Genomic DNA, 27,382 nt, shown 5'->3' with positions numbered 1-27,382 from the left:
AAAGAAAGAAGAGTGAATTGTGACATGACTCAAACTATGATATATCCTTTGTGTCAATCTCTATTTATGCACAGGCATAGACTTCTGAACAAATCATTTAAATTATTTAAAATGTATATTACGGGACAGTTCACCCAAAAACAAAAATTCTGTCTTCATTTACTCAACAAGTTGTTCTAAATCTCCAAAATGTCTTTGTTCTGATGAACACAAACGATGGTGTTTTGAAGAATGTAGGAAAGCAAACGGTTCTGGGGCACTTTTGACTAGTAATTTTCTTACTATGGTAGTCAATGGTGGCCAAGAACTGTTTGGTTACAAGCATTCTTCCAAATATCTGTCTCGGCGTTCAGCAGAACAATGAAATGAACAAAGAAACACACATTTGGAACAACTCGAGGGTGAGCAAACGATGACAGAATTTTTAGTTTTGGGTGACCTGTCCCTTTAAAAAAGGCCACAGAACCAGTAAACTCAAGATACATTGCATATAATCTATTTACAGCATCTTGATTGGATACATCACTTTTTTATTAAATATTCACAGCTATCAATGAAGAATGACATTTCAGAGCCCTTTCTCAAGCAAAGCGGCTAAAAAGCAGCACAAATCAGACCATCCTGAAACAGTATTTTTATTCATAGGAAGTCATTCCTCTCCCACTTCAGTGGCCAACAAGCTTAACATCCTCAGAGAAACATGTTTTAAAGAATAAGCTTTTAAAGACATTAAGCAAAAATGCCGACTGCGTTACATAAAACGCGATGCACAATTCAAAGTCTGGGTACAAAAGCTCACTGTTGTTCATAAGTTAAGTCAGACAAGAAATTAATACTGAAAGTACGCAACAGATCACTAAAACATCTTCCCAATATGAGAAATCACAGTACTTTGCTGCAAGTACTCATTCGATTGACTGTACTTCGCAAATTGGTACCAAATCATAGTACATGGCATTGCAATGGAATATAAAAAGAAAGTAATGCTCAACAAAGAAAAGTTTCAATGTACAACTGTTTGCTACAAACCGACTCTCAGAAAACTCTGGAAAGATGAAAAAAACATACAAGGAACCAAACCAGGAAACCAGAAAGTTTGATACGAGGAAGAAATTTTGTTCATTTTGGCTCAACAATCCCTCTCCTGTGACAATACAAAATGCGCGTGTCCAAGACAATTCATTTTTTGTAGTAAAGTGTGTCCGGACGTAAACATAGTTGACCCCTGAGTTTTGAACGCAGAACTAGTGTATAAAATACCTCAATACAGTGTGCTTTAGTGCAAGCCAGCAAAAGATGCTCGATTTAACAGGAGAGGTAAATTAGGATAGCACCCAAAGCAGACAATGCTCCTCTATGCAGTCTTTCCCATTGGCCAAATCACCGAGTGGGGCTGGTGTGAACCAGCGAATGAAACGCATCTCTACAAATCGCTTCTCATGTCGTTTTTTCATAGAAAATATAAATATCCCTGAATGAAACCGATTCACAGTATATACACCCGAGGACTCCAGTGCTACTACCATTTTATTAAAGGCCCGATCAAGTGTCTTCAAGGTCTCCAGTTAGTGTCTCTTGTGTGGCCAGTCCTTCATTCGCTGTCTTGGTAATTCACAGTCCGTTTGCCTCTGTTTCTGGTCCGGATGCGCGTAGCCCGTCGCGGCTTTGCGTACGACACGTCGCTATCCTCGTCGGATACGTCTCTCTGGCGTTTCTTCAAGCGTGCGGTTCCTCGAAGAGTTCTCTTCGGAGTGCTCCGCGAACCCGAGCTGGTTTCTGATTCGGACTCTTCTTTGCTCTCAGAGCCGCTTTCTTCTTCGTGGCTTTCACTTTGTCTCCGTCTACGGTCGTGGCGTGCCTGATGCTGGGTTCCTCCGGGGAGCTTCTCCTCCGACCGGTGGTCTCGTTTTCCGCGTAACGAACCGCTCTCCGAATTACACCGCGATTCGGAGCTGCTTTCGGAGTCCGTCAAACCCTTCCTCAAGCGCTTGGAAGGTTTTGCACTCTTTCGTCGAGGTTCTGAAATCACGTTTTCATCGCTGGTCCGTCTGCTGGTGTCGTCGACGTCTTCATCGGTGGTGCAGCCGCGTTTCCTTTTGGAGTCCCCTGATGGTTTCCTTGCACGGGAGTTGGCCCGCTCCTTGATCTTTCCACACTTGGACCGCATCTCCACCTCAGCATTGAAGTCTTCATCCGAGTCCTCCATAATGTAGTTCTTCTTGGGAATATCTCTGAGAGAACCGCGTTTAGAAGTGGCTTTAGTGCAAAGCCTCCTTCTTGGATACGTTTTCTTGTCTTTCTCAGATTCATCACTCTGTTGCCACTCGTCGGATGAAGTGGCCTCTTTTTTTTTCTCCTCACTCTCTGAACTGGAAACATCCGAGCTTTCATCCCGCTTCTTCAGGACGCTGGATGTCCGCTTGCTCATGGACCCGGTTTCCTCACCCGGATTCTCTTCATCATCTGATTGAAGAGTGTTGGACGTCGGCTTTCTCTTCCGGAGTGGTATTTCCTCGGCATCATCGCTTTGATTCTCTTCATCTTCTGATTTAATCCTCTTACTGTCCTCAACAGATTTCACTGTACCAGAAACATCTGAACTCCCGTCACGCTTTTTTCTCCGAGTGTTGGACGTCCGCTTTCTGTTCCTGAGCGATCTTTTCTCGGCACCATTGTGTCCATTCTCTTCAACGTCTTCATCTGATTTAATGCGCTTCTGACGTGCAAAAGGTTTCACTGGAACGTCACTGAGTTCCTCGGAGTCCTGGGTTGTTGAAGTTAATGCATCCATGGCTGAGGTTTTCTTCTGGATGACGTACAGTTTTGAGACCGAAGCTTGTTCTTGGCGTTCTGATGCTAATTTACTCCTCTTTACCTCCTTCACCTCCATCTTTCTTCCGTTCTGATGAGGGTGCTTTTTAGCTCTGGGCTCTTCATCCTCATCTGAACGTCTGGTCTCCTGCTTGCATGACTGATGTTTCTGACGTTGGTTTCGGGGGTGGTTTTCACGTTCCTCTGCATCGCTGTGATTCAGTTTTTTTATTTTACTGACGGCAGCTTTTGCTGTCATCCTAGTAGGCTTCTGTCTGACAGTACGGTCTTCGTCCGACTCCTCTGCCGAACTGTCATTCAGACTCTGCCCATTATCAGAGTTGTCCTCACTTTCATCGTATTTCAGTTTGCTATGCCCATTAACCAAAGAAGCTTCTAAAAATGGAAAATAAGAACATGTTAGACTTGAATGAAAACTCAAGACTTTATGATGAAGTTCGATAACATGAAGAACAAACCAAACGCACCCTTTTTCTCCGGTCCTGTCCGTCTGCATGATCTAAGGCCAGCTCTTCCGCTTCCTTCGCTGTGAGCGGAAGAGTCACTGTCAGCGCTAGCATCACTTTTCTCTTCTTCACTGGCCGAACCTTCACTTTCATTTGACTCTGTGAGAGACACAAAAAATCGTACCATTTTTAATGGGCCACTAAATGTCATTTTCTAACTAAATTGAGAAGCATCACACGAGTTGGTATGCTTACGTACCTTCCTGAGAAGTGTCGTCTTCCTCCGAATCACCGCTGCTCTGAATTACAGTAGAGCGTTTGCTAGCGCGGGTAACATGCCGAACGCTGCATCCGCGACCTTCCTCGTCTGAACCGTCATCTTCCTCCAGGATATCCATGAGTTTCATCTTACTGACCGCTGCCATGGCAGTCCTGCGGGTCCTCGGCCGGCAACTAACGGAAGATGATGAATCGTTCTCAGAGGCGTCCGAATCTGCCGATGGCTCCTGATTAGAGTCGCTGGAGGGTCTTGACCTCTGACGCTCCTGGCTTCTGCTGTACCCGTTCACCTTGGCGTGGCTCTCTAAAATGCACAAGACAGACAACCCACGTAAGACAAATATTCAAGAGCTTTGTGTAATATTTCAAAGGATTTTTTTACCCCAAAATATGTTTTACTCTTTATTAATGGGTATTTGTTTATTTACCAGTACAACTATACCAGTACATTTGCACGTGCACATTTTTTACCAATTAAAAGCGAGAGAATACATTTGCATGACAGAAGCAATCTGAAAAATATCTTAAACGGAAATTTTATATCATGTCTCAGACAAACTCACCATGTCTATGCTTTGCTCCTTTATTTTGTGCAGCTCTCCTCGTTGCTCTCGTCTCTCGCCTGAAGAGACGGGACGACGAAGGCCTCTCGTCCTCATCAGACTCGCTCGAAGACTGTTTGCTTTCTTGATCAGACCCTACATTGACATAAAAGAGGCACAAGTTGACTTAAGCATCAAATTCCTATTTCAGAGTTACATTTTAGAAGTATACGTCACCTAAAAACAATAATCAGCCTCATGCTATCCCAGATGTATATGACCCCCTTTCTCCAGTTGAACAGAAGTAACTTTTTATATTGTACTGCAGAATATAAGAATTCTTTTTATTGAGAAAATATAAACATTTCAGGATAACATGAAGGCATTTCAACAAAATTACTAATTTGTGTTCAACTGAAAAAAGAAAGTCAAACATCTGGGATGGCATAAAGGCAAGTAAATTATGTATGAATTTTTATTTTCATTACCCACGATTCCTTTAAAAGAGCACCCCGAGTAAAGAAAGATGGCTTAATAGATCAAAACCGGCATTGACTATAAATGTGAAATGAAAAATAGTTTAACTTAGAGGCCGCCATTTTGTTTTGTGTCAAATTACCTGACGGCAATAGTTGCAACCCCAACCCGCACTCTTACACTACAGTGGGGTAAACATGTTTTCCATCAGCAGATGTAAATATACTTTTAAAATGAATATACAGAAGATAAGCGATATAAATACACAGGGACAGCCATAAAAGAAAGGCACCTTAAGACCATTCTAAGTGGGTTGCGGAGTGTACAGTCTAAGAAACAACATCAACAAAAAAAAATGCTAAATGTTTTTCTGATGCAAGACTTTTATTTTGAAAGACGTGGGTAAAAGCTGTTGGCAGATGTCTGAGTAAAGACCGTTTCTCAATTCCAAGAACACAGACTTGTGTTCTTGTGGAGACCAGTCTTGCAGGGCAGCCTCGGAACTTGGATGGACGCGCTGCTGTGACTTCTGGGACTTCAAGCGGATGCCGTAGGCGCGCAAGGATGCATACGATGCATCCTTGATATCGAGAACACATCCGGGTACTTTCATGCGTTCTCTGATCTTGAGTATTGGAACGGACTTTGACGGTTATTGATGACGTAGAGCGAGAACACGAGGACACAAGACCGCTGAAGAATGCATATTGAGAAACGGCCTAAGTGAGCGCTCGCTGTCCCAATTCAATATCTGTCTTCACTGAAGCGCAAAAGAAACTATGAGCATGGCATGCAACATGTGAAATAAAAATAAAGTACCTAAAAAAAATCACATAACTGGTACTCCATGTGTTAGCTGGGAAGGATTTACATGAAGGTATGATAATCATATCATCTTTCATTAACAGTTCATGTTAGAATTGTGTATTCACAATGGTAACTCTTGTTTCGATAACCCCAAAATGCAATGTTATTTTCTATTTGTTTATATTACGGTGGTGGCTCAAACCAACAATTTTATTAAAAAAACTAGTTTGGGATTGCTATTTAATAGCCTTAACCTTAACTTATTCATCAGTATTAGTCATATTGGTCACAAATATTTATTTGGATTTTTGCATTAGTCACTCGTTTTTGTTTAAAACAAACTATATTTGACGTCATATATCCTAAAAAGTGATGACCATGGAAAAATGTGGGTCCCATGGCCAAACCAGTTGAGAACCACTGCATTAAACTACTGTCTTATGATAAAACTTTTTACAGTATAAATCATTTAAGTAAGATATTATCATCCATCACTGCTGTACACTTTGCAAGATGTAAACACTGGTCTGGAAGCACTGTGTTTCAATGTTCATTATTATTGTTTATCTTACAGGTATTCGTTTAACATTTTGATTCGGTTATAAATGTTATGTTGGTTCTATTTCGTTCAAACGTTTGTGCAGTGTTAAACAACTGAAACAGGAAGTTCTCGTGGACCAGCTTTGTTTAGATTTTGCGAAGTGGTCTATACATAGTACTGAGAAAGAAACTAATTGTAAACTAAAGATGCTTGCGGTTTGGTTACATTTGGGTAGTTGGTAGACTAATATGCAAAATTGTCCTGTTGTGTGACAGCTTAGTTTTGGAAAAAACCTAACAATGAAGATACATGTCTCTTATGCTGTTTTATATGATAAATATAAATATGAATAATATAAAACAATGTAATTTTAACAGTTTGTTTTCTAAATTTTTCCATGTCGCACTATAGGACAAATGTAGGATTTATTCGTCCACTACCCATTTACAGATACAGTACCCCATGAGTTTCAGCACACGTGAACTGTCATGACTAAGAGAGCCAATATGAAAGTCAAAAGCATAATTTAATCTGAATAAAAAGCATTTCTTAATAGCTAAACGTATCTTATAATTCACATTTATTTATATTTATTAATATGCAGATATGTATGTACGTATGTGGGTAGATGACAAATAAACTGCACGTGTCCTACGGTGTGACAGCAAAAATAAAATAAAAAACTGATGTTGAAGATAAATCTCTCTTATGTGGTTTTATATGATAAATATCAGTGTTTCCCCTAGGTTTACGGCTTTGGGGGGGGGGCTGCGATCTCTATATTTTTTTTGCGGTAGAGGTCAGGACAATACTTTTTTAAATAAATAATGTTAAATCAATCAATCAATCTAATGTTTTATCAGGCCATTTACTTTATATTCTGATAGCCACAGTCTGTATGAAACACAGAAGGTCTGGTAACTGAGAAAATGTGTTGTAGGCTCTGGTGCTGAAGTGAAGTCCCAGTGGTCTATTTTAATATTTAAAAAAACTACGGACAACAAAATGTAACAACTGAAATAAATATATCATGAGCAGGAGTACTTACAAAGTTACTAACAGCTTTTCCATGCCATTCATACTAGAACTGATTCTAAATATTCTTTCCAATTAAAACAAGATTCACAATGAAATGCTCTTAACATGCTGATTATTTATGCTATTAATATCATAAATGCTATATGTAGATACAAGACGTTATGTTTTATAATGTCACAAACCTATATAGCAAACAGTAAACTGACTGACAGCTAAAAATACTTTATTACTGCTGCATTTTCGTTTACTTAAGCGTTACAGAAAAAGTGTCCGTTTATTTACCTGCTCTTGGTGTCTGCAGGTCTTTATATGCGACGCGTCTTTGGCTGGAGAAGCAGTGCTCACAGAGCGGAAAGGGTTAAAATGAAGCGCGTTTGGCGCTATATAAAGATATTAGAGGATATAGCGGCAAAATATAATCAACATAAATGTCCCTGAGTGCGTGTGATGTGTACATCTCACTTATGTAGACGCGCACCGCTGCTCAATTTAAACCACAGAAATAGTCTGATTTTTTTTAATGGTTCATTGCGTCTTGCGGTCCGGATGGAACGAAGGATAAGCTGGGTGAAAACCTGTCATCCGGTGGTAACTGGACTGTTGCTTGTCAGGGGCAGGGCATGCGTATTTAACTTGACCTTCAAGGGGGACGGGAGGTGCCGTTGGAGGGGCGGGGCGCCCCCCTAAGGTAATGGTAGGGGAAACACCGAATATGAATAATATAAAAAACAGTTTGTTTTCCAATTTTGTTGCTGTCACACCATAGGACACATGATACGGTTTATTTGTCAACTACTCATGTATGCATGTTTTTTTAAAGCACCTTATATCTACAGGAGAACTAAGTGGTGGTTGTGTTTAATTTCATATTAAAGTTCGGTTGACTTCTGCATGCAACACTTTTTACACCATCAAAAAAGAAACTGGCGGCCTCTGTACATTAAAATGAGTATTACATTTTAGGTTCTCTCTAATGTAAATAAAATATTTTGTTTCTAACGCCAATTTACAAGACAAACAAGTCTTGCTAGTCAGGGATCCTTTTAAGATCTTCCATCAAATTTGTTACATCTTACCAGATGAAGATGAGCCGCTCCGCCTGAAGCCGTTCTTTGATTCGTTGACTCTGCGGCGCTCTGACACAGACACCTTGGCTGAGGTAGATTTAGTTGTAGACGGTTCCAGGTTTTCCTGAGTTTTAACAGTAGCCCTCTTTTGACTACGGCCAGAAAAACACACGTGACAGGTTTGCCATCTTCTGTATGCGAACAACTCAATTTATTCTCTGTAAGATTTACTGAGCTCAGTCCTACCGTGTGGATTCTTGGCTAGACGGATCCTGATGCTGAAGTTTCTTCCTGAACCTCTGACTGCGTCTGAGCTTCAAGCTACTTTTGACAGCGGACTTGTAGTCGGAAATGATTTTGCGTATGCTCTCCTCGAAAAACGCTGCGAGTCGCAAGGTCATGCTATAAATCTGTCAAACGCACGAGAATATCAACAGTCACGTTCAGCCTGTAAGATTAAGCAAAAAGACATGTTTGTCGTTTGAACTACCTTCGACCGTTTATTCGGCGTGTAGGCTTTAGCGTTGGCAAATATGAGCCTGGTGTCCTTGCAAAGATCTGTGGGATTTTCAAAGCGGTCCTCTGCAAGAGTTTGCCGAACAGTTCCGAGGTCCATGGGCGTATCAATAATATCCAAGTAGTCCTGAGGTACACCAAGACAAAACATGTAGAAAGTTACATTCAGACCTAAGTAACTGTCAGAACATCATGAAGTCAGGTTATTGCGGGTCGTCTTATTCTGTGACGGGTGTATTACTAGGGCTGCAACTAACGATTATTTTGATAATCGATTAGTTGGACGATCATTTTTTCGATAAATCGGATAAAAAGTTTAATTAGATCTTTTGCTTATGATAACGAAATCAGAGATGGGAAAAGTATACACAACTGAACTCATTTGCCTTCTCCCAAAAGCTGTCTGAATTCGCCCCCTATCTCCTATATAGTGCACTATATCGGGTGTCCGCCATTTTGTAGGGTTGTCCAAATTCTGAGTGAACCACTCATTCCCTACATTTGTTCACTACTTTATACCCACAATGCATTCTGATTTTGAGTGTACATCCGATGTCCCCTTTAAACTTTTAAACTGCGTGGCTTAAAGAGATGCATGCAAAACAAGTCTTGACATAAAAACTGCGCAACTTGTGCCACTCGGAGAGATGCATGCACGGAGAGAGACGTTTGACCTTAAGACTGCGCACCTCTTGCTGCACGGAGAGACGCATGCACGGAGAGACACGTTTGACTTTAAAACTGCGCACCTCGCACTGCACAGAGACACGTTTGACTTTAAAACGGCGCACCTCGCGCAGCATGGAGACACGTTTGACTTTAAAACTGTGCAACTTGTGCCGCACGGAGAGACACGTTTGACTTTAAAACTGCGCAACTTGTGCCGCACGGAGAGACGCATGCATGGAGAGACACGTTTGACTTTAAAACTGCGCAACTTGTGCCGCACGGAGAGACGCATGCACGGAGAGACACGTTTGACTTTAAAACTGCACACCTCGCGCTGCACGGAGACACGTTTGACTTTAAAACTGCGCAACTTGTGCCGCACGGAGAGACGCATGCATGGAGAGACACGTCAGACTTTAAAACGGCGCAGCTCATGCTGCACGGATGGACACGTCTAAAACGGTCATTTTAAAAGGGAAGACGCGCTTGATCTATAACTGCGCAGCTAACAAGTGACGTCACAGACCAACTAACCGATAATGAAATTCGTTGACAACTATTTTCATTATCGATTAGTTGTTGCAGCCCTTTGTATTACATCTATACATTTGGCAGATGCTTTAATCCAATCCAAGTATACATTTTATTAGTATGTGCTTCTTTGGAATCAAACCCATGACCTTTGCTCTGCTAACCAGGAATCGGTTTCCTTTATAGGACACTCACAGGATATTCACTCTGATCCACAGGATCCCGGAAAGGTTCAGAGTCCTCACACTGAAACATGTAGTCCAACAGACGCTTGCACTGGTCCTTCCACGCGTCCCTGTCCTGCACGACATCCAGCGAGGGCTGCCAACAAATACGCAGATCTTTCACCTCCACTTTCATTTCATCACACATTACGACTTCTCAAAACGATTCAACGTTTCACCCTACCTGACGAAGTCTCGGTCCGGATGAGGTTCCAGGTGCATCAATGTCATCCAGATCCTAAAAAGCCACGTTTAAATCATTCTCACGTCTACAAGACGACACAACAGATCACAGGCAGAACATAACATAACCTCACCTCATCATCGGAGAACTCCATGTTTTCCACAGCACTGTAGATCTCCATGACATCCAGACAGTGAGGTTTACTGCACACAACGAAATCGCACGCTCACAGTTTGATTTGGGCCTGTCACTTGAATGCATTCATCTCACGATACGACAAACACTGACCTGATGAACTTTAAGAGCGCAATAGTGATGATCTTCGCGGAGTGTGCAATCTTGCTGCGGGGCTCATTGAAAGTCTTGGCATTTTGTTCGATGTGTTTAACGTCCCAGATCAGTGCGGACAGCCGCCTGAAAGAATCGGGATACGTTAAGAGCAAACCAAAACCAGGATGCAAAACCATGAATTCTATGGAAAGTTTGCTACGAATCACCACCCAAACTCGAAATAGCTGCAAGAGCAGGTACTTTAAAGGTACACACCTATAGAAGTTGTTCTTTAACCGTAGTTTGATGGTGTTCAGGTCTGTGGGATATGCGATGACGCCGCAGTACGTGGGATACTGAAGAAGGTCAACCGGACCAGAGAAAGGTGCGGTGATGTCTGTTGGACAGAAACGGAGACATTTAAGTCCCAGCATACACAAAAACAAACTGATATTTCCAAAATTGCCAGTCAGAATTGGGTAATTATAATAGTTTATTAGTTTAACAGTCGCTCAAACAGTATTGATTAAAATAGGTCGAAGCTTTGTGCAAATATCTTATGCTAATGTCACATAAGATGGCATTAACAAATGGCACCCCTTGAGTAGTTTATATTAGGCCCACTTTTAATTTGATTGTAATCAGCAATAATTCATTGACACTTCCATACACAGCCACTAGATGGCGCATCTACGTCATTCATACAGCGGTTGTCCGAATTAAACCGCATGTAATAAAGGTATTTGCAAACGCTGCATGTTGCTGCTTTAGTTCATTTAAATGTATGCATTAAGTAGAGACTTTAACGCGTTTATATAAGACAGTGACTAGATCGGCCATTTGTATAGTTTCAAGCATTTGTATAGAATGGCCTATTTTAGTCTCTGTATATAGATCATGTTATGGGGCAGTTTCCCAGACAGGGATCAGACTAGTTCTAGACTAAAATAAATGCTGTCCAAACAGAAAACAACTTGCACGGACATATCTTAAAATACATCATTGCCTTTGTGCGTCTCAAAACACACACAAGTAATGTTTTTAGGAAGGGATGTTTGTTAAAATCAATTAAATTTTAAATTTCCTGTTTTAAGATAATCCCGTCCGGGAAACCACCCCATAATGTTTACGGCATATCATATAGACGTCTCAACTTCCAGATTTTCTGTATATGTTACAAAACGCTGTTCAGTGCCCCACTTCCCCACAAAAAATGACACCACACGCTTTTTTGAGTACCAAAACAGCTGTGTTTGGCGTCTATTTTTCATAGACTCTCTGGATACATAAAGATAACTCACGAAATTATGTTCTGAATGAAGCGGTCGCTCTGCATTTATAACAAGCGTGTGCATGACGTAGAGAGCGTAGAAAAGATCCTAATGGCCGGCTGTACGATGACTACGCGCACATCCCCAAACCCGTCACAAATTAAAATACATCGAATTCATGCAATTTACGCGGGTGATCCCAGCGGTCAAAAAATACGGAAATACGTATTTATACGGAAAAATCACATCCCTGCTAAATATAAAGAAAAGATTTAGAGGAACTACACAGCTTGCCACGCTTTGCCTCGGCACAAACAACGGGAACCCTCATGGTGACGCAAGACAAGCAGGAATAGGTCTTATTATCTAATATAGGATCGAATAATGATTCCTGTTGGCCCATGTTCAGCCGCTCGTACTACACTTTTACTATATTAAACTATGGTTAATCTCCCCAAGTGAACTTTTACAGTTTTTCATTACTCGCAGTGTTAGTGATATGCTTTAATGGAAGTAGGAAGCGCTCAATCTCAGAAAATAAACAGCTGACCTGAGACTAAGAAAATAAGGCTACACACCAACGGTGATGAGCTGCTCGATGCCTGCGATAATGCGCGCGCTCTCTCCCTCTCGTCCCCTGTCCCCCCATTCACCCTCCTGTGGTTTATACAGGATGTCAAGCATCTCTTCATCCGTCACTGGAACTCCTGCCCCCTCCGACTCCGGCTGTTGAGCTGAAATACAAAAACCATTCATTCATGCAGGCTGATAAATAAAAACGAACCCTTTCGTAATTTTAACACAATGATGAATGTCCTAAATTCCTGAAATAAAGAGAACTTGACATAAAAGAACTGTGCCGTACCGTTTTCAGGAATAGCTTCCACATCCCAAGGACTCAGCTTTTCTATCTCACCATTATCCCACCTGCAGAAACAAATGTCACAAATACAGTCTACACCAAAAGACCTTACTCTACTGTACATCTCACATGTATCAACAAGTTTGGGCTTACTTGACTTTAAAGCACTGAAAATGGCTGTCAGGATACTCCGGCTGATACGGTTCCTGACAAACTATCGTCCCAAACCACCAGGCGTCATCAATCACAGAGCGAAATCGATCACCTACATGAACAGCAAGAACATAACACTTGATGTACATCACTGCATGAACTTACATGGCTGATACAATGTAAATAAAAAAGTAGGGCTGGGCAAGTTAACGCGTTATTATCGCGTTAACGCATTAATGCAGACAATTATTTGATTGTGCATTAACGCAGTGTTTTTTTTAAATTCTTTTATTTCGAAAGTCTGTTGCTCACTGGCTCTGAAACGTACTGACAAACCATGCGTCACAGAAGGGGTGGGATGTTGATCGGTACTGGCTTGGGATGGGCGTCATCTCGCGTCTCAACCAGTGAGAGCATTTGGGGTTGGCCTAAGACTACTGAAGCGCGCACATGAACCAGGAACACCAGGAACCAGGAGTCTTTTAAAGACTGTGATTAGTTGGTTGGCCAAGAAGGAAAAAAAGAGCGCTTTTAAGTATAGGGTCAGTAGTTAGAAATTGCACATGTATTTTTTCCTGTTTTACATGGCACGCACAGGCACACACACACACACGCACTATACATACAGTATATATTCTTTATTTTTATTTTTTTATTTATCATGCTGTTATTATCAACTTATTTGATAGAAAATTAACAGTGACACAATAAGTCTCTGTAAGTGCTGTAATTGTTTGTGTGATCACTATAGAAGGTTGTGACAGAACCAAATCATCTCTGCTGCAGAGCTGCATTTCTCCAGTTGCTAAATATGTTAATGTAGTGATTTCTTCTATTTCTGGCGCTATGGCATTTCTGCGCTGTCTTGGAGATGTTAGCGTGTCTCTAATAGGATCGGTCACAAACATCTAATGTGTTGTGTCTTATTAACTCCACTGTCATTCAATTCAATGTCATTTTATTTTATAGCGCTTTTACAATTTGCATTGCATCAAAGCAGCTATACAAGAAAACCAAAACCAAGATAATCAAAAGTTGAACACACACACAAAAAACAATAAAAATAAAAAATTGTATAAACCTTAAAAGTAATATGGAAATTGTCATGCATTGCAAACACATTTCTTCTCACTTTTCTTCGTGTTTCGTCCATTTTCTCTGCTGCTAAAGAAACTTAAGTCTCTTAAAAGTCCTCCTCGCTACTCCTAAAATGTTTGACCTTAAGAGCTCTTTTCAGGGTTAAGACGCTTTATGAATTCATTTTTTCTTAACTAGGATATTTTCTATAATTTTCAGGGGAAACGCCCACATTTCTAAGAATTTTCTTAGAATTTTGTCACTAGGAGCAATTCTTTGCGCAAAGATTTTTCATGAATACAGGCCCAGAACTGAATGGAGAAAGGTGCCGAACTCAAACATGGACGTTTCGTTTTAAATCTCTTCCAGACGGTGGAGTTGATAGAACAACAAGGCTCTAGAATGCGACCAAATGGTTGCATTTTACAAATATTTTTCCTGCCTGTGCGACCAGTTTTTCTTAATTTTTGCACGTTATAAAAGTAATGCGCAGAAATGTTATATTGCGCAAGCGGATCATCCATTCACTCAGTTTCGTCTCCGCTCCTTATCTATCAGTGCCCTCACCCCACAAAGACGTAATATGCGCGGTTGTAAGAGGCTTATTTAATGCTATTAATGATAAAGCTGAAGGAAATCAATAGCCTGCATAATACAAAAATTTCCCCGGCTAAGGTACAAAACAACAACGATAACGAATTGTGTTGCGTGTATTGTATGCAGTGTGAGGCTAATGCAGAAAACATGTTTACACGTGTGCCTAGAGAGTCAGAGCGAACTACTAAACGGAGTTCTCTTTCGCATCTTCTTACTCTGAAACGGACAAATAAACATAAAAATGATGTCAAAATTCCCATATTAGCAAGGATCCATGTAAAAGTAGTCCGTTTCATGAACATTAACAGCTGGGAAACAAAACGGACGCGTCACAGTATATTAGATCCGTATATCTGTATAGAGCGCTCTTAAAGGGGCAGAAGCATAATAAAGATCTCTGTTTCTAATGTTCATCAAACAACAAAGGACGGGCCCAAAACACTCATTCATATTAGAGGAATTGTGTACTCCTTATATGTAGCATACAATCATTTAGCTGTTAAAAATGTTCTTTAAAAACATTTTAAATGCAGTACACTTTGTTTACTTATACACAGTTTGTGTGAATAAGCAATAAAATCAATATTCATTATAGCTTGTTTTTCTATATCATACTAGACAGAACGTTAATGCCCTGGCAGTGGCAGATAGCTTTGGTTTTATATTTAATTTGATTACATTAATGTTTAAGTTGAGATTTACAAGAAATATTTTAAGTTAAAATTGTTAATGCTACTATGTAAAGGAAATACTGTTGTAAAAAAAGCACATTATTTGTTTAAAGTGTTTGCAAACCAAATCTTATTGCCCTTTTGTTCATATAGCAGTACTTCTATAATAAAAGTGCACAATACACTACTTTTGAATTCCTTATTGAATTTTAAGCTTAATGCGATTAATCACAGAAAAGTCATGCGATTGAAATAAAATCTTTTTTATAGTCATGCAGTTGCCTTACTCGGTCTCCAGACTCTGTTCCGCGCCTCATCGTAACTCTGATGCAGCACCAGGAAGTCAATAACATCTGGCATATCATGATACCTAAAACAAAAAGCACCGAAACGTTTACTACATTCTTGAAGACGTCATCTACATTTCAAAGCGTAACTTGGCAATAAAAGAATGTTGAGTGACAACTTACTTTATTGAGAAGGTCCTGTCTGTTATTTTGCCTGTTCCAGGGTTGATCTGGGTGAGTTTTAAACAGCACAAGGTTGGTGGGCACACTTCATATTTGATCCCTGTTATTTTCACAAACTCTTGGTCCTAGTATAAAAGAAAAACAATATTATGAATTCCAGAAATCCAAAATTAAACAACATTTTGCTATTGTACCTTTCTTTTGGGAAGGGTACGGTTTTTATTTAAAGCGTTTGGTCATCAGACAAGGTGAGAGAGGTCCTAAACATGCATTAATGCTGAGACACTCGCAAAGCCATTTTCTATTTTAATAACCCAGGAAAAATAAAAGCCAAAATAAAAAAATAGATTCCTTGAGGAGACTGAAGAGTTCTTGGGGAAAACCAATGAATGCAGTGGCTATACATACATATATAAGCTCCACAGTGTTGCGTTTTCATTACTCCTTTAAACGGTGTTCGATTCTCACCAAAATAGGCTCAGCAGATCTCGATACCAAATCGCAACTTTGTATGTTTTTGTTCCAAATTTAAGATAATATGCATTTAAGAAGGTTGACTCAAAACAGGATGTATTGCTATATCTCGACAACGCTCGGTCTATTAATACAAAACACCATGCATTTCACAGGGACTATGATCTGAGGGAGCAGACTGAGAAATTCACCCAAAAATGAAAATTCTGTCATTTACTCACCTACAGATTGTTACAAACCTGTAAAAATGTATTTGTTCTGCTAAACACAAAGGAAGATATTTGAAAAAATGTCAGTGACCAAACAGATCCCATCCCCCATTGACACCCATAGTATTTATTTTCCCTACTATGGTAGTCAATGGGCGATGGGATCTGTTTGGTCACTGACGTTCTTTCAAATATCTTCCTCTGTGTTTAGCAGAACAAAGACATTTATACAGGTTTCGAATAACCCGAGGGTGAGTAAATAATGACAGCATTTTCATTTTTGGGTGAACAATCCCTTTAAATGGCTGTTTGGCTCCTAAACGATATCTCCAGCGGTTCACAAACTAGCGCTTTAAGGATCCACAGGGCCATAGAGAATCTTCAAAAAAGTAGTCTTATTTCTGGCTGATCAGTTGTCTGGACAGTATACACAGTCTGTGACCATCTGGACGGTCGAGACAGTCGCTAGTTGTATAGTGTGTACTAGGCCCAGGTCATTAACAACCAGCACAACATATCCCAAGTTCCGTTAGCATCCGCAAGTATCCCAGTAAATCTTACTCTCAACTCCATTCTCTTCCACGGCTGTTTGTCGAGATTAATGGGGTAGAGGTTACTCCTACAGACGGCATCCAAATACGCCTCGTGACCCTGCCGAAAATAGATGACCTGTGAAGAGAATCAGACACAGTGGGACATGAAACGCACACATTCACCTAAAGGCGTGTCAATAGAAAAGACAAGCGAAACACCACAGCACCTCGTCTCCCATCTGAGGGACGAAGGGCGACTTTCTGGGAATGACGTCAGTGATCCACGCCGAGGGACGGAACTCGTTTGACACCTCTCTGTTAATGGGCGGCCTTGGTTTTGGGCGCTGCGTTTCCCATAGACGGATATAAAAAATTAATTGAAACATTTGATCTGGTCATTTCACATCAGGAGTTTTTAAAACTCACCTTTGGCGTTTTGCTTTTGGCCTTCTTGTGCTTCCGGGGTGAAGACGTCTGTTCCTCTTCGTCGAGAGTCTGTTCCTCCTCCATGGCATCTTCATCCTCCTCATCCTCATCCTCGGAGCTGCTGATCCTACGGCAAGCGCGCCTTCGGGACGACGGAGATGAAGGAGGCCGCAGACTGATTCCTGCGTCTGCCGTCCAGTCTGAACAATCACTGGAGGAGTGGCTTCAATTTTGAAACACGAAATTATTCACGATGAATACATTTTAAAGACGGCAACATCGGTTATCGGAAAACAGATTATTAATGATCAATTAGTGTATTGTGTCATATTTTCTCAATCCTGAAGTTCATAGAATTCTTCAGCTGTCATTTGTGCATGTTTGGTGACTCTAGTGGCGTAGAAATGACACAACACTTAAAACGATGGCAACAGTGTTACCTTGAGCTATCGCTTCTCCACTCGTCGTCATCTTCAGAGGAATCGACATCACTTCCCTCCATTTCAGTGTCCTACGCCAATAACACAAATCATTACTGACATGACAAATGTCGATCGCGGGAACACAGCTTCACAAAACAAGTGATAACACTTCACCTCAGAAGAGACCGTCTCCTCCCCCTCCTCGCAGAACATCTCTATGAACTCTTCACCCAATCTCTCTTTACGCTCCGAGGTCTTTTGACGTTTGCGTGACTGCGTACGCTTGATGCATGGCCCCTCATCGTCCGAATCATCCTACGATCAGAGCAATCTGACTTTAGTGAGCGTTAACCCAACATAAGAGACGTGGATGAAGAGGTGTAACCTTACCCTGAACGTGGCATGGGTCACTCTCCGTTTCTTTGTGTTGTAAAGGGTCACCTCCTCCTCGCCCTTGACAGCTCTATACGACTCCTGGGCCCTAAATGAACCAACAGCACGGTTACACTGATTCTGCTAATCTTTCCACACGCCGTGACTATGTTAGGAAGAAATAGTAGCAACCCTCCAACTGAATTAAAGGGATAGTTCACCCAAACACGAACATTATGTCATCATTTTGTTTTGTTGAACACAAAATACATTTTGAAGAATGTAGGACAGCAAATAGTTCTGGGGCACTTTTGACTACCATTGTATTTTTTCTAGGGATGCACGATCAATTTTCGGCCGATAAATGGTCATTTTTATTGTTCTCGGTGTCGGCTGATAATAAAATTTAGGCCGATATTATAGCCGGTAAACGATAAATAATTTCCTCTGGTTAAACTTCTTCAGCTGCACGCTGCTCACAGTTCAAATTCAGTACAGTACTGTCTTTCTGATGTGATCATTCACAAAACATTGCTGATGAAGGTACAGTATGTAGATATTTATGAATGTGTAAATTATAGGAACAAAAGCATATTGTTTAATGCCGACTGCTGTCTGAATGCTTTCTGTCTTGAGACCTGTGAGACATTTGGCTATTAAGAACATTTTTCTGGTTGCTCAGGAAGAACCTCTACAGTATAATTTGTTTAATAAATAAAAAATATACCAGAAAAGTTTGAAGGTTAAAGAATCGTTAACTAGTGTAAAGTAGACTTTTGATTTTCAGGGGGAAAATCGTTTTCGGCCAAAATGTACATATCGGTGCATCCCTAATTTTTTCCTACTATGGGAGTCAATGGGGGGCAAGATCTGTCTGGTTATAAGCATTCTTCCAAATATATTTCACTGTGTTCATCAGAACAACGAAATCTAAACAGATTTGGAACAACTGGAAGGTGAGCAAATGAAGACAAAATTTTCATTTTTGGGTGAAGTATCCCTTAAAGTGGGAACGGAATAAGAATCTCACTTGTAGCTGCTTGTCGTAAGCTCAGGCACGACCACCCTACGTCTCCAAGCCTGAAGGTCTCTCTCAGTGGCCATCTGGCTGCGTGGAGCATTCTGGTGCATCTGTCGAACACCCTCCACTTGACCACTGCGACGTAAGCCCACATTAGGTGGAGACTGCACCCCCATCCGATCGTTCAGCGACACTGTACAAAACAATTCATTACTAATATATATATATATATATATATATATACACACACACACACACACATTTCATTTGATAATACATATATTATTTGTAGTATATTGGCTTTCAAAAACCCTGGTCAGTCCACCACTAACTCTTTTACTGGTGTTTATAATATAGGTGTTTGTTTGTTTTTTGTCTATATTACATATAGATTATTTTCATAGTATATAGGTCCCACTCTGTTTGCCATTTGTTATTAAAGGGATAGTTCAGCCAAAAACGAAAATTCTGTCATCATTTACTCACCCTCTTGTCATTTCAAACCTATATGACATTCTTTCTTCGGCAGAACACAAGAAGATATTTTGAAAAATGTCGTTGACCGAACAGCGATGGTAGCTGTTCACTTGCATTAGCTTTGTGTCCATACAACAGAAGTCAATGGGTGCCACCGCTGTTCGGTTATCAACATTCTTCAAAATATCTTCTTTTGTGTTCTGCAGAAGAAAGAATGTCATACAGGTTTGAAATGACAAGAGGGTGAGTAAATGATGACAGAATTTTCATTTTTGGGTGAACTATCACTTTAATATAGGAATTTATTAATGGTTTTATGTCCACAGGAGGAACTGTGCAATTTTTGAGGTCTGCTGATAAAGTTATAATATAGGTGTAAATGTTCAGGCACCTCTGCGGGGAGTGCCGGGCTCTGGAACACGGGCAGAGACGGGGACACCCTCGGCACGAACTGTCGACTGCCTGTCCTGGTGTTCCTGAAGCTGACGGATGGCGTCATCCAGAATGTTGTGGCGAGGTTCCTCGCTCTCAGCGGGCTGCTGACTGATCACCTGCTCCACAACCTCACCATCACCTGAAATTAAGCCGGAGAGATCAGAAAGTGTTCGGCTTTTCTGCACTGAACTACTGATGCATTAAAACAAGGGCCTCTTACTCGTAGCGACGTAGCCCAGTTGAGGAACCAGATGCTCGTCTGCGATGTTCTCCCTTCCAGGCACCAGTCTTTGAAACTTGGGAGGATGAGGGTTCCCATCGACATCCACAAGGAATGGAGGCGGCATCAGGTGTGGGGCCTGCTGGGTCTGCTCATCCAGAACAAACCCGTTCGAGTCCCGGATCAGCGGCCGGTAATCCGTGTGGAAGAACACTTGGTCTGGAAGCTGAGAAGCGTTTTGGACAGATAAATGAAAAGACGGAAATTTATATGTATCTAGAAGCTGCTTCAATCATCTTATTGCTTGACTTCATGAATCATACAAACCTTTTCATAAGGCTTGGAGCTCCCGAAGCCGAATATAACCAGATGTCCGTGAGAGTCCGTACACGCGAAACGATGGCCATCAGGAGTGAACTTACAGTCAAACACTGCACCGTGTCCTTGACCTTCAATCTACATAGAAGAAAAAGCATTTAGACCTTAGGGGGAATCAGTTTTTATAACTAAAATGACATCAATGTCTAATTTAATGCCATATTTCTGAAAGTTGAAATCGGTCATCAATGTTGAAAACCATCTCCTTACTAAACCTCGATTTGTTTACAGTTAGCGTAAAGTGCAATTTTACAGGAAATGTCTGTTTGATCTCATACGAAGTATGTAAACTTTCCGACGAGATACGTATATTACTATTATTAATGTGTTTGGGGTTATTCTTTCAATCATAAACATCATTAGGAAACTCTTGGGTATGTGCAGGTGCTGCAGTAATTTTACCATGTTGAAGTAATGAAGAGTTTTGGTGCCTCTGATGAGGTCCCATATGAAGACATTTCCATCATGACCAGCAGACAGCATGACCCTCGGGTCATAGGGGTGGGGCTCCAAAACAAATACCTCTGCTTCATGACCCTGCGTCAAGAAAAATACAAATGACTTCGGTGGATCATACAATTCTGTATAACCTTTGACCCACGGCCATGAGTGTTTTCAATGGCACACCACACACATATAACTAGTGATGCACAGAAATGAAAATTGTGGGCCGAAACCGATAAAACCACAAAAATTAAAGAGAACATATTTTAAAACAATATACAAAACACATTATTTTTCCTTGGTCATTGTAACACAATCAAATCTAACTTTTTTACCAACCATCTAATTTTAGAATTATTCTGGAAAAATTATATGCATAATAGTAGTCAAGTTATAGTCAAACTCAGCAGCTCTTGCTAATACCAGAAGTTTATATATGGTGCACAATCATTTTAATGAAAACGACACGCAGAACACAGAGGGGCAGTGAGTCTCTTCGTGTAAACATGCTTAAAATGAGCTTCAGTGATATCAGCACCTGCCGGATGACGGCATCATCACTTACTGACAGATCGTTCTGCTGATCATTCACAAAATATGAAGAGTTTGTTGTGTTTAAAGTTCGGCTTTAAAACACGGCGCATGAACGCCGACAATAAAGAAACAAAGCAGGTCACGCGGATCTTGTGGCATTTTCTGCCCGCTGGTTTTGAGCTGTTCTTGGTATATTTATTAGTTTAAGCCTTTGTTATGACGCGCTTACATGATCGTCCTTTGATAACACCTATAGTGAGCCCGAGCACTGAAGGGAGAGGTGTGGGCGCCGGATATTTTGGCTTTTATTTCGGCCTATTTGTTTATTTCGGCCAAAACCGATAATGCAATTTTCGGCCGAAAATTTTCACCAGCCGAAAATTCGGTGCATCACTACATATAACCAAATACTTTTGTTACAATTAACTAAAGCCTTACTTTTAAAACATGAAGCAACTGTCCCGTATATGAATTCCAGACTTTGAGGAGATGATTGTTAACAGCAGTAATGACAGTGTTGTCGTGCCGGTCCCAGGACACCATGGTGACTTTGGGTTTGAAGAAATTTTCATCCTCTGTTAAAGGTGCAGACCTACAGGGAACATGCAGGGAGACGCTACAATAATCTGCAGTGTCAATGAAATATTTCTTAGAGATTGCTAGATGCTTTCAAACCCTGGAAGAGTGGCAGCCATTTGCAATAAAAGACTCTTCCACTGATGTCTCTGATGTAGTCGCCATATACGAGCTGTGCCATCTCGACTGCCGCTCACAAACCTGAGAGAGAGACACACGTTACAAAGAAACATACAAAACACGTAACGGAAAGGTTCTGTAGTAAACCGTTAATCATACCTCTCTCCAGAATGACAGAACTGAATGCTGTCCACCTTGTCCTGCAAATTAAAAGTGAACATTATTACAAAGCATTTCACATGGCACATGTTCAGGTAAAATTAAATTTGTTAAAAAACCTTCCACTCTGCTGTAGTTCTTGACTATTTTCAATTAAATTGCGCCACATCAAAACCAGAAGGGTCTCAAGGGCAAAGACACAAAACATTAGACTAATATTTATGTGCCATAGCTGCAATCGGTAACTTTTGCCACTTTGTCGCAATCTGCGTTTCTTTTCGAAGTGACAACAAACTGACATTTCCTATAAAATCATACCCGTCATCATGTGATTCCTGTTGTGAATAAAGATATTTCTTTTATTACAGTTTATTTTGGCAGCGATGAGTTACAGATTGCAGCTTTAGAACAAATAAGAATTCTGAGCTATAATGGGGACTTCATTTATCTTCAGAGGATTTGGAATACAGCAGAAGACATCTTTAGTCTTTCAATGTGTTATTTTTGTCATTTTAAGATCCATTCACCCACAATTACACAAAAACAGCGCTTAAAGGGATAGTTCACCCAAAATTTAAAATTCTGTCATCATTTACTCTTGTTCCAAATCTGTATAAATTTCTTTGTTCTTGATGAACACAGAGAAAGATATTTGGAAGAATCCGTGTAACCAATCAGATCTCACCCCCATTGACTCCCATGGTAGGAAAAAAATATCATTTTTTTGTACTGTTGAACACAAAAGAAAACATTTTGAAGAATGTAGGTCAGCAAACAGTTCTGGGGCACTTTTGACTACCATTGTATTTTTTCCTACTATGGAAGTCAAAATCTGCCTAGTTATAAGCATTCTCCCAAATATCTTTCTCTGTGTTCATCAGAACAAAGAAATTGTATACAGATTTGGAACAACTCGAAGGTGAGTAAATGATGACAGAATTTTCATTTTTGGGTGAACTATCCCTTTAAACATTGTGATTTTTTCACAAAAGAAAGTCACACAACTCAGGAACAATATAAGGGTAACTACACAAAGCCCAAATGTTAATTTTCATATGAACAATTCCTTTTATTTGGGAGCCCTTACAGTGTGCGAGTCAAGCTCTGCTAGTTTTTCTGGACCACCACTGCCCAGATAGTATATCCTGATGACATCATCTGTACTTCCTGTTGCAAGGAACATGCCACCTGAACGAGAAAACAGACATATCCTTCAATAAAATAATGCATATAGATCAGGAGAAACGACTTGAGATCTTTAGTTAGTCTTACCAGGGCTGAAAGAAGAACAGACCGTTTGCACGCCAGGTCTCGGCCTCTCTGTGAATTTGTGTGGCCGGTCGCTAATAAACGTTAAAAAGATAAAGTCTTACTTTTAACAAACGGTTACATCATACCTGATGAAAGTAAGCAATTTCTTTTAACGTGGTGAAGAAAACTCACTTAAAACTGTTGCTATTAACGTCCCACTGCCAGAAACACACGGTTGCATCCGTTCCTGTAGAAACCATGTGCCTTTTGGAGCCCTTGACAAATGGAGAGAACTACAAACAGAAAGAGGAAATAGAAATGAACACCTAAACTGTTAGAGCAAGTGAAGCGCAGAGCCACACCAGCTGAACCAAAAACACTCTCTGCCAAAAGCAAATGCGAGTTCATTTTAATACGACTTTTTATAATTTAATTAATTGTCATACTTCTTTTTTCATTTAGTAGTAAAACATTTTCTGTAACGCTACTGTGACACAATGCATTGTGAAAAGCGCTTAAAGAAATTCAACTGAATTTGGCTCACAGTGGACTTCAGGTTTTGCCCATAGGTCTTGTACCCTGATCCTCGATCGGTCCGTTAAGTTTTTTTAAATACTATGTAATTACACTAGGTTTGCAAACTGTCCTGGAACACCATTTTTATTTTGCAGATGTGGCAAAACAAAGCATGGAACAGATGCTTAAGTCATACTGCACAATCACCTGTAAAGAGGTAATAGATCCACTGTGGCCCTGCAGGACTGCCATCGGGGCACAGGTTCGAAGGCACCAGACGCGAATGGTTTTGTCGCAGCTTCCGGCCGCAATAAGGGTATTCTCAAAGTTAACGGCGAGGTCGGATATCTCGGCGTGATGTCCTCTGAGAGTTGAGTGAAGCCTCCCGTCAAAAGAGGACCAGATCTTCACCAAGGCATCATCGGAACCCTGAGCGTCAGAAAACACAATCACGTCTGCTTCATTAACATCGACAAAAAGTTGAATCCCAGGCAGCTTCATAGAGATTTCGGTGCTCACCGTAAAAATCCTGGAACCTGTTCGATCAAAGGCGATACAGTATACGGCAGACAGATGTCCCAGAATCCTCCTGTGCATCCTCATGTGTTGATAATTGCTAACGGGGTTGACAGAGTTGAAGCGCTGAGCTCCAGTGAGCTCTCTGCCACGGCACACCTCCGCTAAAACAAGACAATGTAAGTCACTATGGACAAAAGCGTCACCCAAATGCATTCATCTGCATTAAATCAACTTGTAAGAAAAGAAAACGTGCAATGAGAAGGTTTCTTTAATCTGTGTTTGTACAGCTGCAGGTACTCACCTATATTTGGGGCATCCCTGCAACTCAAAGGCCTCTCCGGTGGTCGCCCCCTGTGAAGGGCCGCGAATGTGGAGGCTTTCCATCTGCTATTTCCGCAGTCTAGAGATGTCGAGGAGGGCAGATATTAGTGAAATGTAGGCACAGACGACTGGGCTCACACCAAGCATGGTCTCACCTTTTGATTTTCGCAGTAAAGAGTGTTTGCCAGCTCCCAGTAGAGAGTGCACTCCCTGCACACCAGACGGAACCTCCCGGTCCAGAATCGGACCGATCTGCTTGCATATCTGCAGCAGGTGATTTGGCGCGATATGTCTGTTTGCTGCAACCTTAAAAAATAAAGAACATTTACATGTGTGGTTCTCACACTTTTTTTGTAAGGCCGCCATTGTGTAGGGTGCATCACTTAATAATCTTAAACTTAGAATTTTAATTAAGCCAAAAACATATTCAGCTATACAATACTGGAACATCAATTCTTCTGGTTGGTGGTCTTATTTTTCTGATGTTTGATTGTATAAGATATATGATACATTTCTATCAGTCATAAAAAAATCCCCCTGGATTCATTTTAGGGCTCCGGCCCCCAGTTTGAGAACCACTGCTTTAGACATTTTATGTTGTTCTTCTATTGAACACAATTATTTAAGATAAAAATGATATCATGTCGACACATCAATAACTTTGAATCTCACTTGCGCGTCTTGTGGCGTAATACCATATGACAAAAAATGACAAATAGACACGCGAGCACCAATGAGATTAACAGTTATCAACCATATATGAATTTATTTAATGAATATACGTATCACTTTAATTCTGAAGTCATTTATAAACCCACTGGAGTTGTTTGGATAACTTTTGCGACGGATGCATGAGCTTTTTGGAACTCCAACAGCGAGACTCATAAGATAACATAAAAATAATTGTTATTTATTAAAAATAATTGTAATGTAAATGTAATAAAAAAATCTTCGTGTTCGATTAAAAGTCAGTCAGTCATATACATCTAATGGCATAGTGCAGAGTAAATTATACGAGAATTTTCCTTTTGGGATGAACTATTCCTTAAGTAAATAGATTTTAAAAATCTGATCTAATTTTATCCCCAAATACTGCAAACATTACTAAAAGTACTATTTACTATTAATTCAAATACTATTTTCAATCCTGAGGTGACTGAGCAGCGGTCGTGACCCTTCAAAAACATAAATGAGAGGTCCGTCTCATGTGCTGGAGTGCAAGGAGTTTATGCAAAACAAGCCAGCTCATCAGCCAATCAAAGCGCAGGTCACATGCAAAATAAAAAGCCGACTGCGAATTCCCATCGCTGATTGGAAGGTTCAACATTCTGACGTAGCCACAAGCCAAAGAGGCCCCACCCTAACTGCAACAGAGCGCTGAATAATAGGAAAACAGTCAAAATAACAATAATCGCACGGCTTTGTGCGTAGTAACAACAAATTTCCATTTTAGTTTAACAAACATATTGAGGTAACACAGCAGACGGCAGAAAACGTTACATTCGCGCCTGTCGTTTAAAGTTATTTAATCGGCCAACAAAACTAACACGTGCGAGAATAAAACACATGCCAAGCATATGCTCCAGAAATAATACCCAAACAAACACTTACCAAATCTTCAAATGATCGCGGGTGCTCGTTTCCTTTCCAATCCAATCGGCGTGGAAGGAGCTATCAAAAAGTAAGCCGGGTAAATAAGGGCGAAAACAGAGCGACTAAACCAAATAATGTTTGCATATTAAAACGTTGATAGAATGCGATATGGTAAAGTAATATTAATCCAGATCCATATCTCGATCCAAATAGGAAGCATAACGTTACGTTACACACTGATATAAAGGTTGATGAATTGCACCACACACCTGATTTTCTTCCAGCTCACACACGAGAGCCTGCAACAGATGACAATGCCCTCCGATCAGTTCTCCCATCCACATCAACATTATTTTACAGTAAATCTTTATAAAAGTATCAAAGACCGAAGACAACTCACCTCGGCCGCTTTCCGACACGGCCCCGTGCTAAGAAAGCGCGATATCAAATAGTACAACTCTGAGAAGAAACAGCGCGAGGTCGTTTATTATTCGACATATGATTAATAAATTATAAAAGTAACTCTAAATGATATTTCTCAAGTGTTACTTTTTGTGCCTTACCCGATTCAAGGGGCGAAATACTCCCGTTTCTGGCTGCGGCATCGGCCATGGCTCGGTATATGTGTTATTTTGAACGCGAACTTTAAGTACAGTTCGAGAATTAAATAATTTATTTAATTAATGTCGCTTGTACACTCCGTACCCCTCCGCAATTGCTCCCGCTTTCTGTTCGGCCAGTTTTCGGTCGCCATTGAAAGTATGAGGCCTGAGCTCATAGCTCCTTCCGCCCAAACACCGGAAGCGGGGGAGGGGTAGAGCTCCCCGTCTCCTTCAGCAAAACAGAAGCCACGCGGGC

General features: G+C 40.7%; 1 protein-coding gene across 1 annotated transcript; it reads right to left on the bottom strand.

Annotated features, from left to right (window-relative positions):
• Positions 1-616: 616 nt before the first annotated feature.
• brwd1 (bromodomain and WD repeat domain containing 1) lies at positions 617-27,382 on the bottom strand. Its single transcript, XM_057350887.1, has 42 exons — positions 27,088-27,382; positions 26,925-26,983; positions 26,794-26,823; positions 26,543-26,602; positions 25,087-25,237; positions 24,912-25,010; positions 24,611-24,771; positions 24,299-24,520; positions 23,768-23,868; positions 23,597-23,667; positions 23,412-23,512; positions 22,325-22,365; positions 22,145-22,246; positions 21,908-22,061; positions 20,894-21,028; positions 20,441-20,569; positions 20,114-20,339; positions 19,850-20,032; positions 18,991-19,174; positions 17,979-18,069; positions 17,763-17,903; positions 17,607-17,677; positions 17,167-17,389; positions 16,968-17,084; positions 16,769-16,876; positions 15,525-15,649; positions 15,342-15,424; positions 12,710-12,821; positions 12,560-12,621; positions 12,273-12,428; positions 10,700-10,820; positions 10,442-10,567; positions 10,287-10,356; positions 10,154-10,207; positions 9,941-10,066; positions 8,520-8,672; positions 8,276-8,439; positions 8,039-8,181; positions 4,121-4,255; positions 3,538-3,861; positions 3,300-3,437; positions 617-3,207 (listed from the first exon to the last, which is right to left on the bottom strand). Exons 1-42 carry the CDS (start codon positions 27,134-27,136, stop codon positions 1,592-1,594), a joined length of 6,717 nt encoding a protein of 2,238 aa, XP_057206870.1. The 5' UTR covers positions 27,137-27,382; the 3' UTR covers positions 617-1,591.

This window comes from Triplophysa rosa, linkage group LG14 (genome assembly GCF_024868665.1).
Source record: "Triplophysa rosa linkage group LG14, Trosa_1v2, whole genome shotgun sequence".
NCBI classification, from domain to species: Eukaryota; Metazoa; Chordata; class Actinopteri; order Cypriniformes; family Nemacheilidae; genus Triplophysa; species Triplophysa rosa.
This window is presented reverse-complemented; position numbering and strand designations above follow the sequence as displayed.

What these genes read in the sequence shown, in the direction of transcription:
- brwd1 (XM_057350887.1), bottom strand. Translation starts at nt 27,136, where the DNA reads ATGGCCGATGCCGCAGCCAGAAACGGGAGTATTTCGCCCCTTGAATCG. An exon ending in CAGAGCTTGACTCGCACACT is followed by an intron (nt 22,366 to 23,411) that starts GTAAGGGCTCCC and finishes TTTAATTTGCAG; the next exon opens with GACAAGGTGGACAGCATTCA. An exon ending in TCCCTCAGATGGGAGACGAG is followed by an intron (nt 16,877 to 16,967) that starts GTGCTGTGGTGT and finishes TTCTCTTCACAG; the next exon opens with GTCATCTATTTTCGGCAGGG.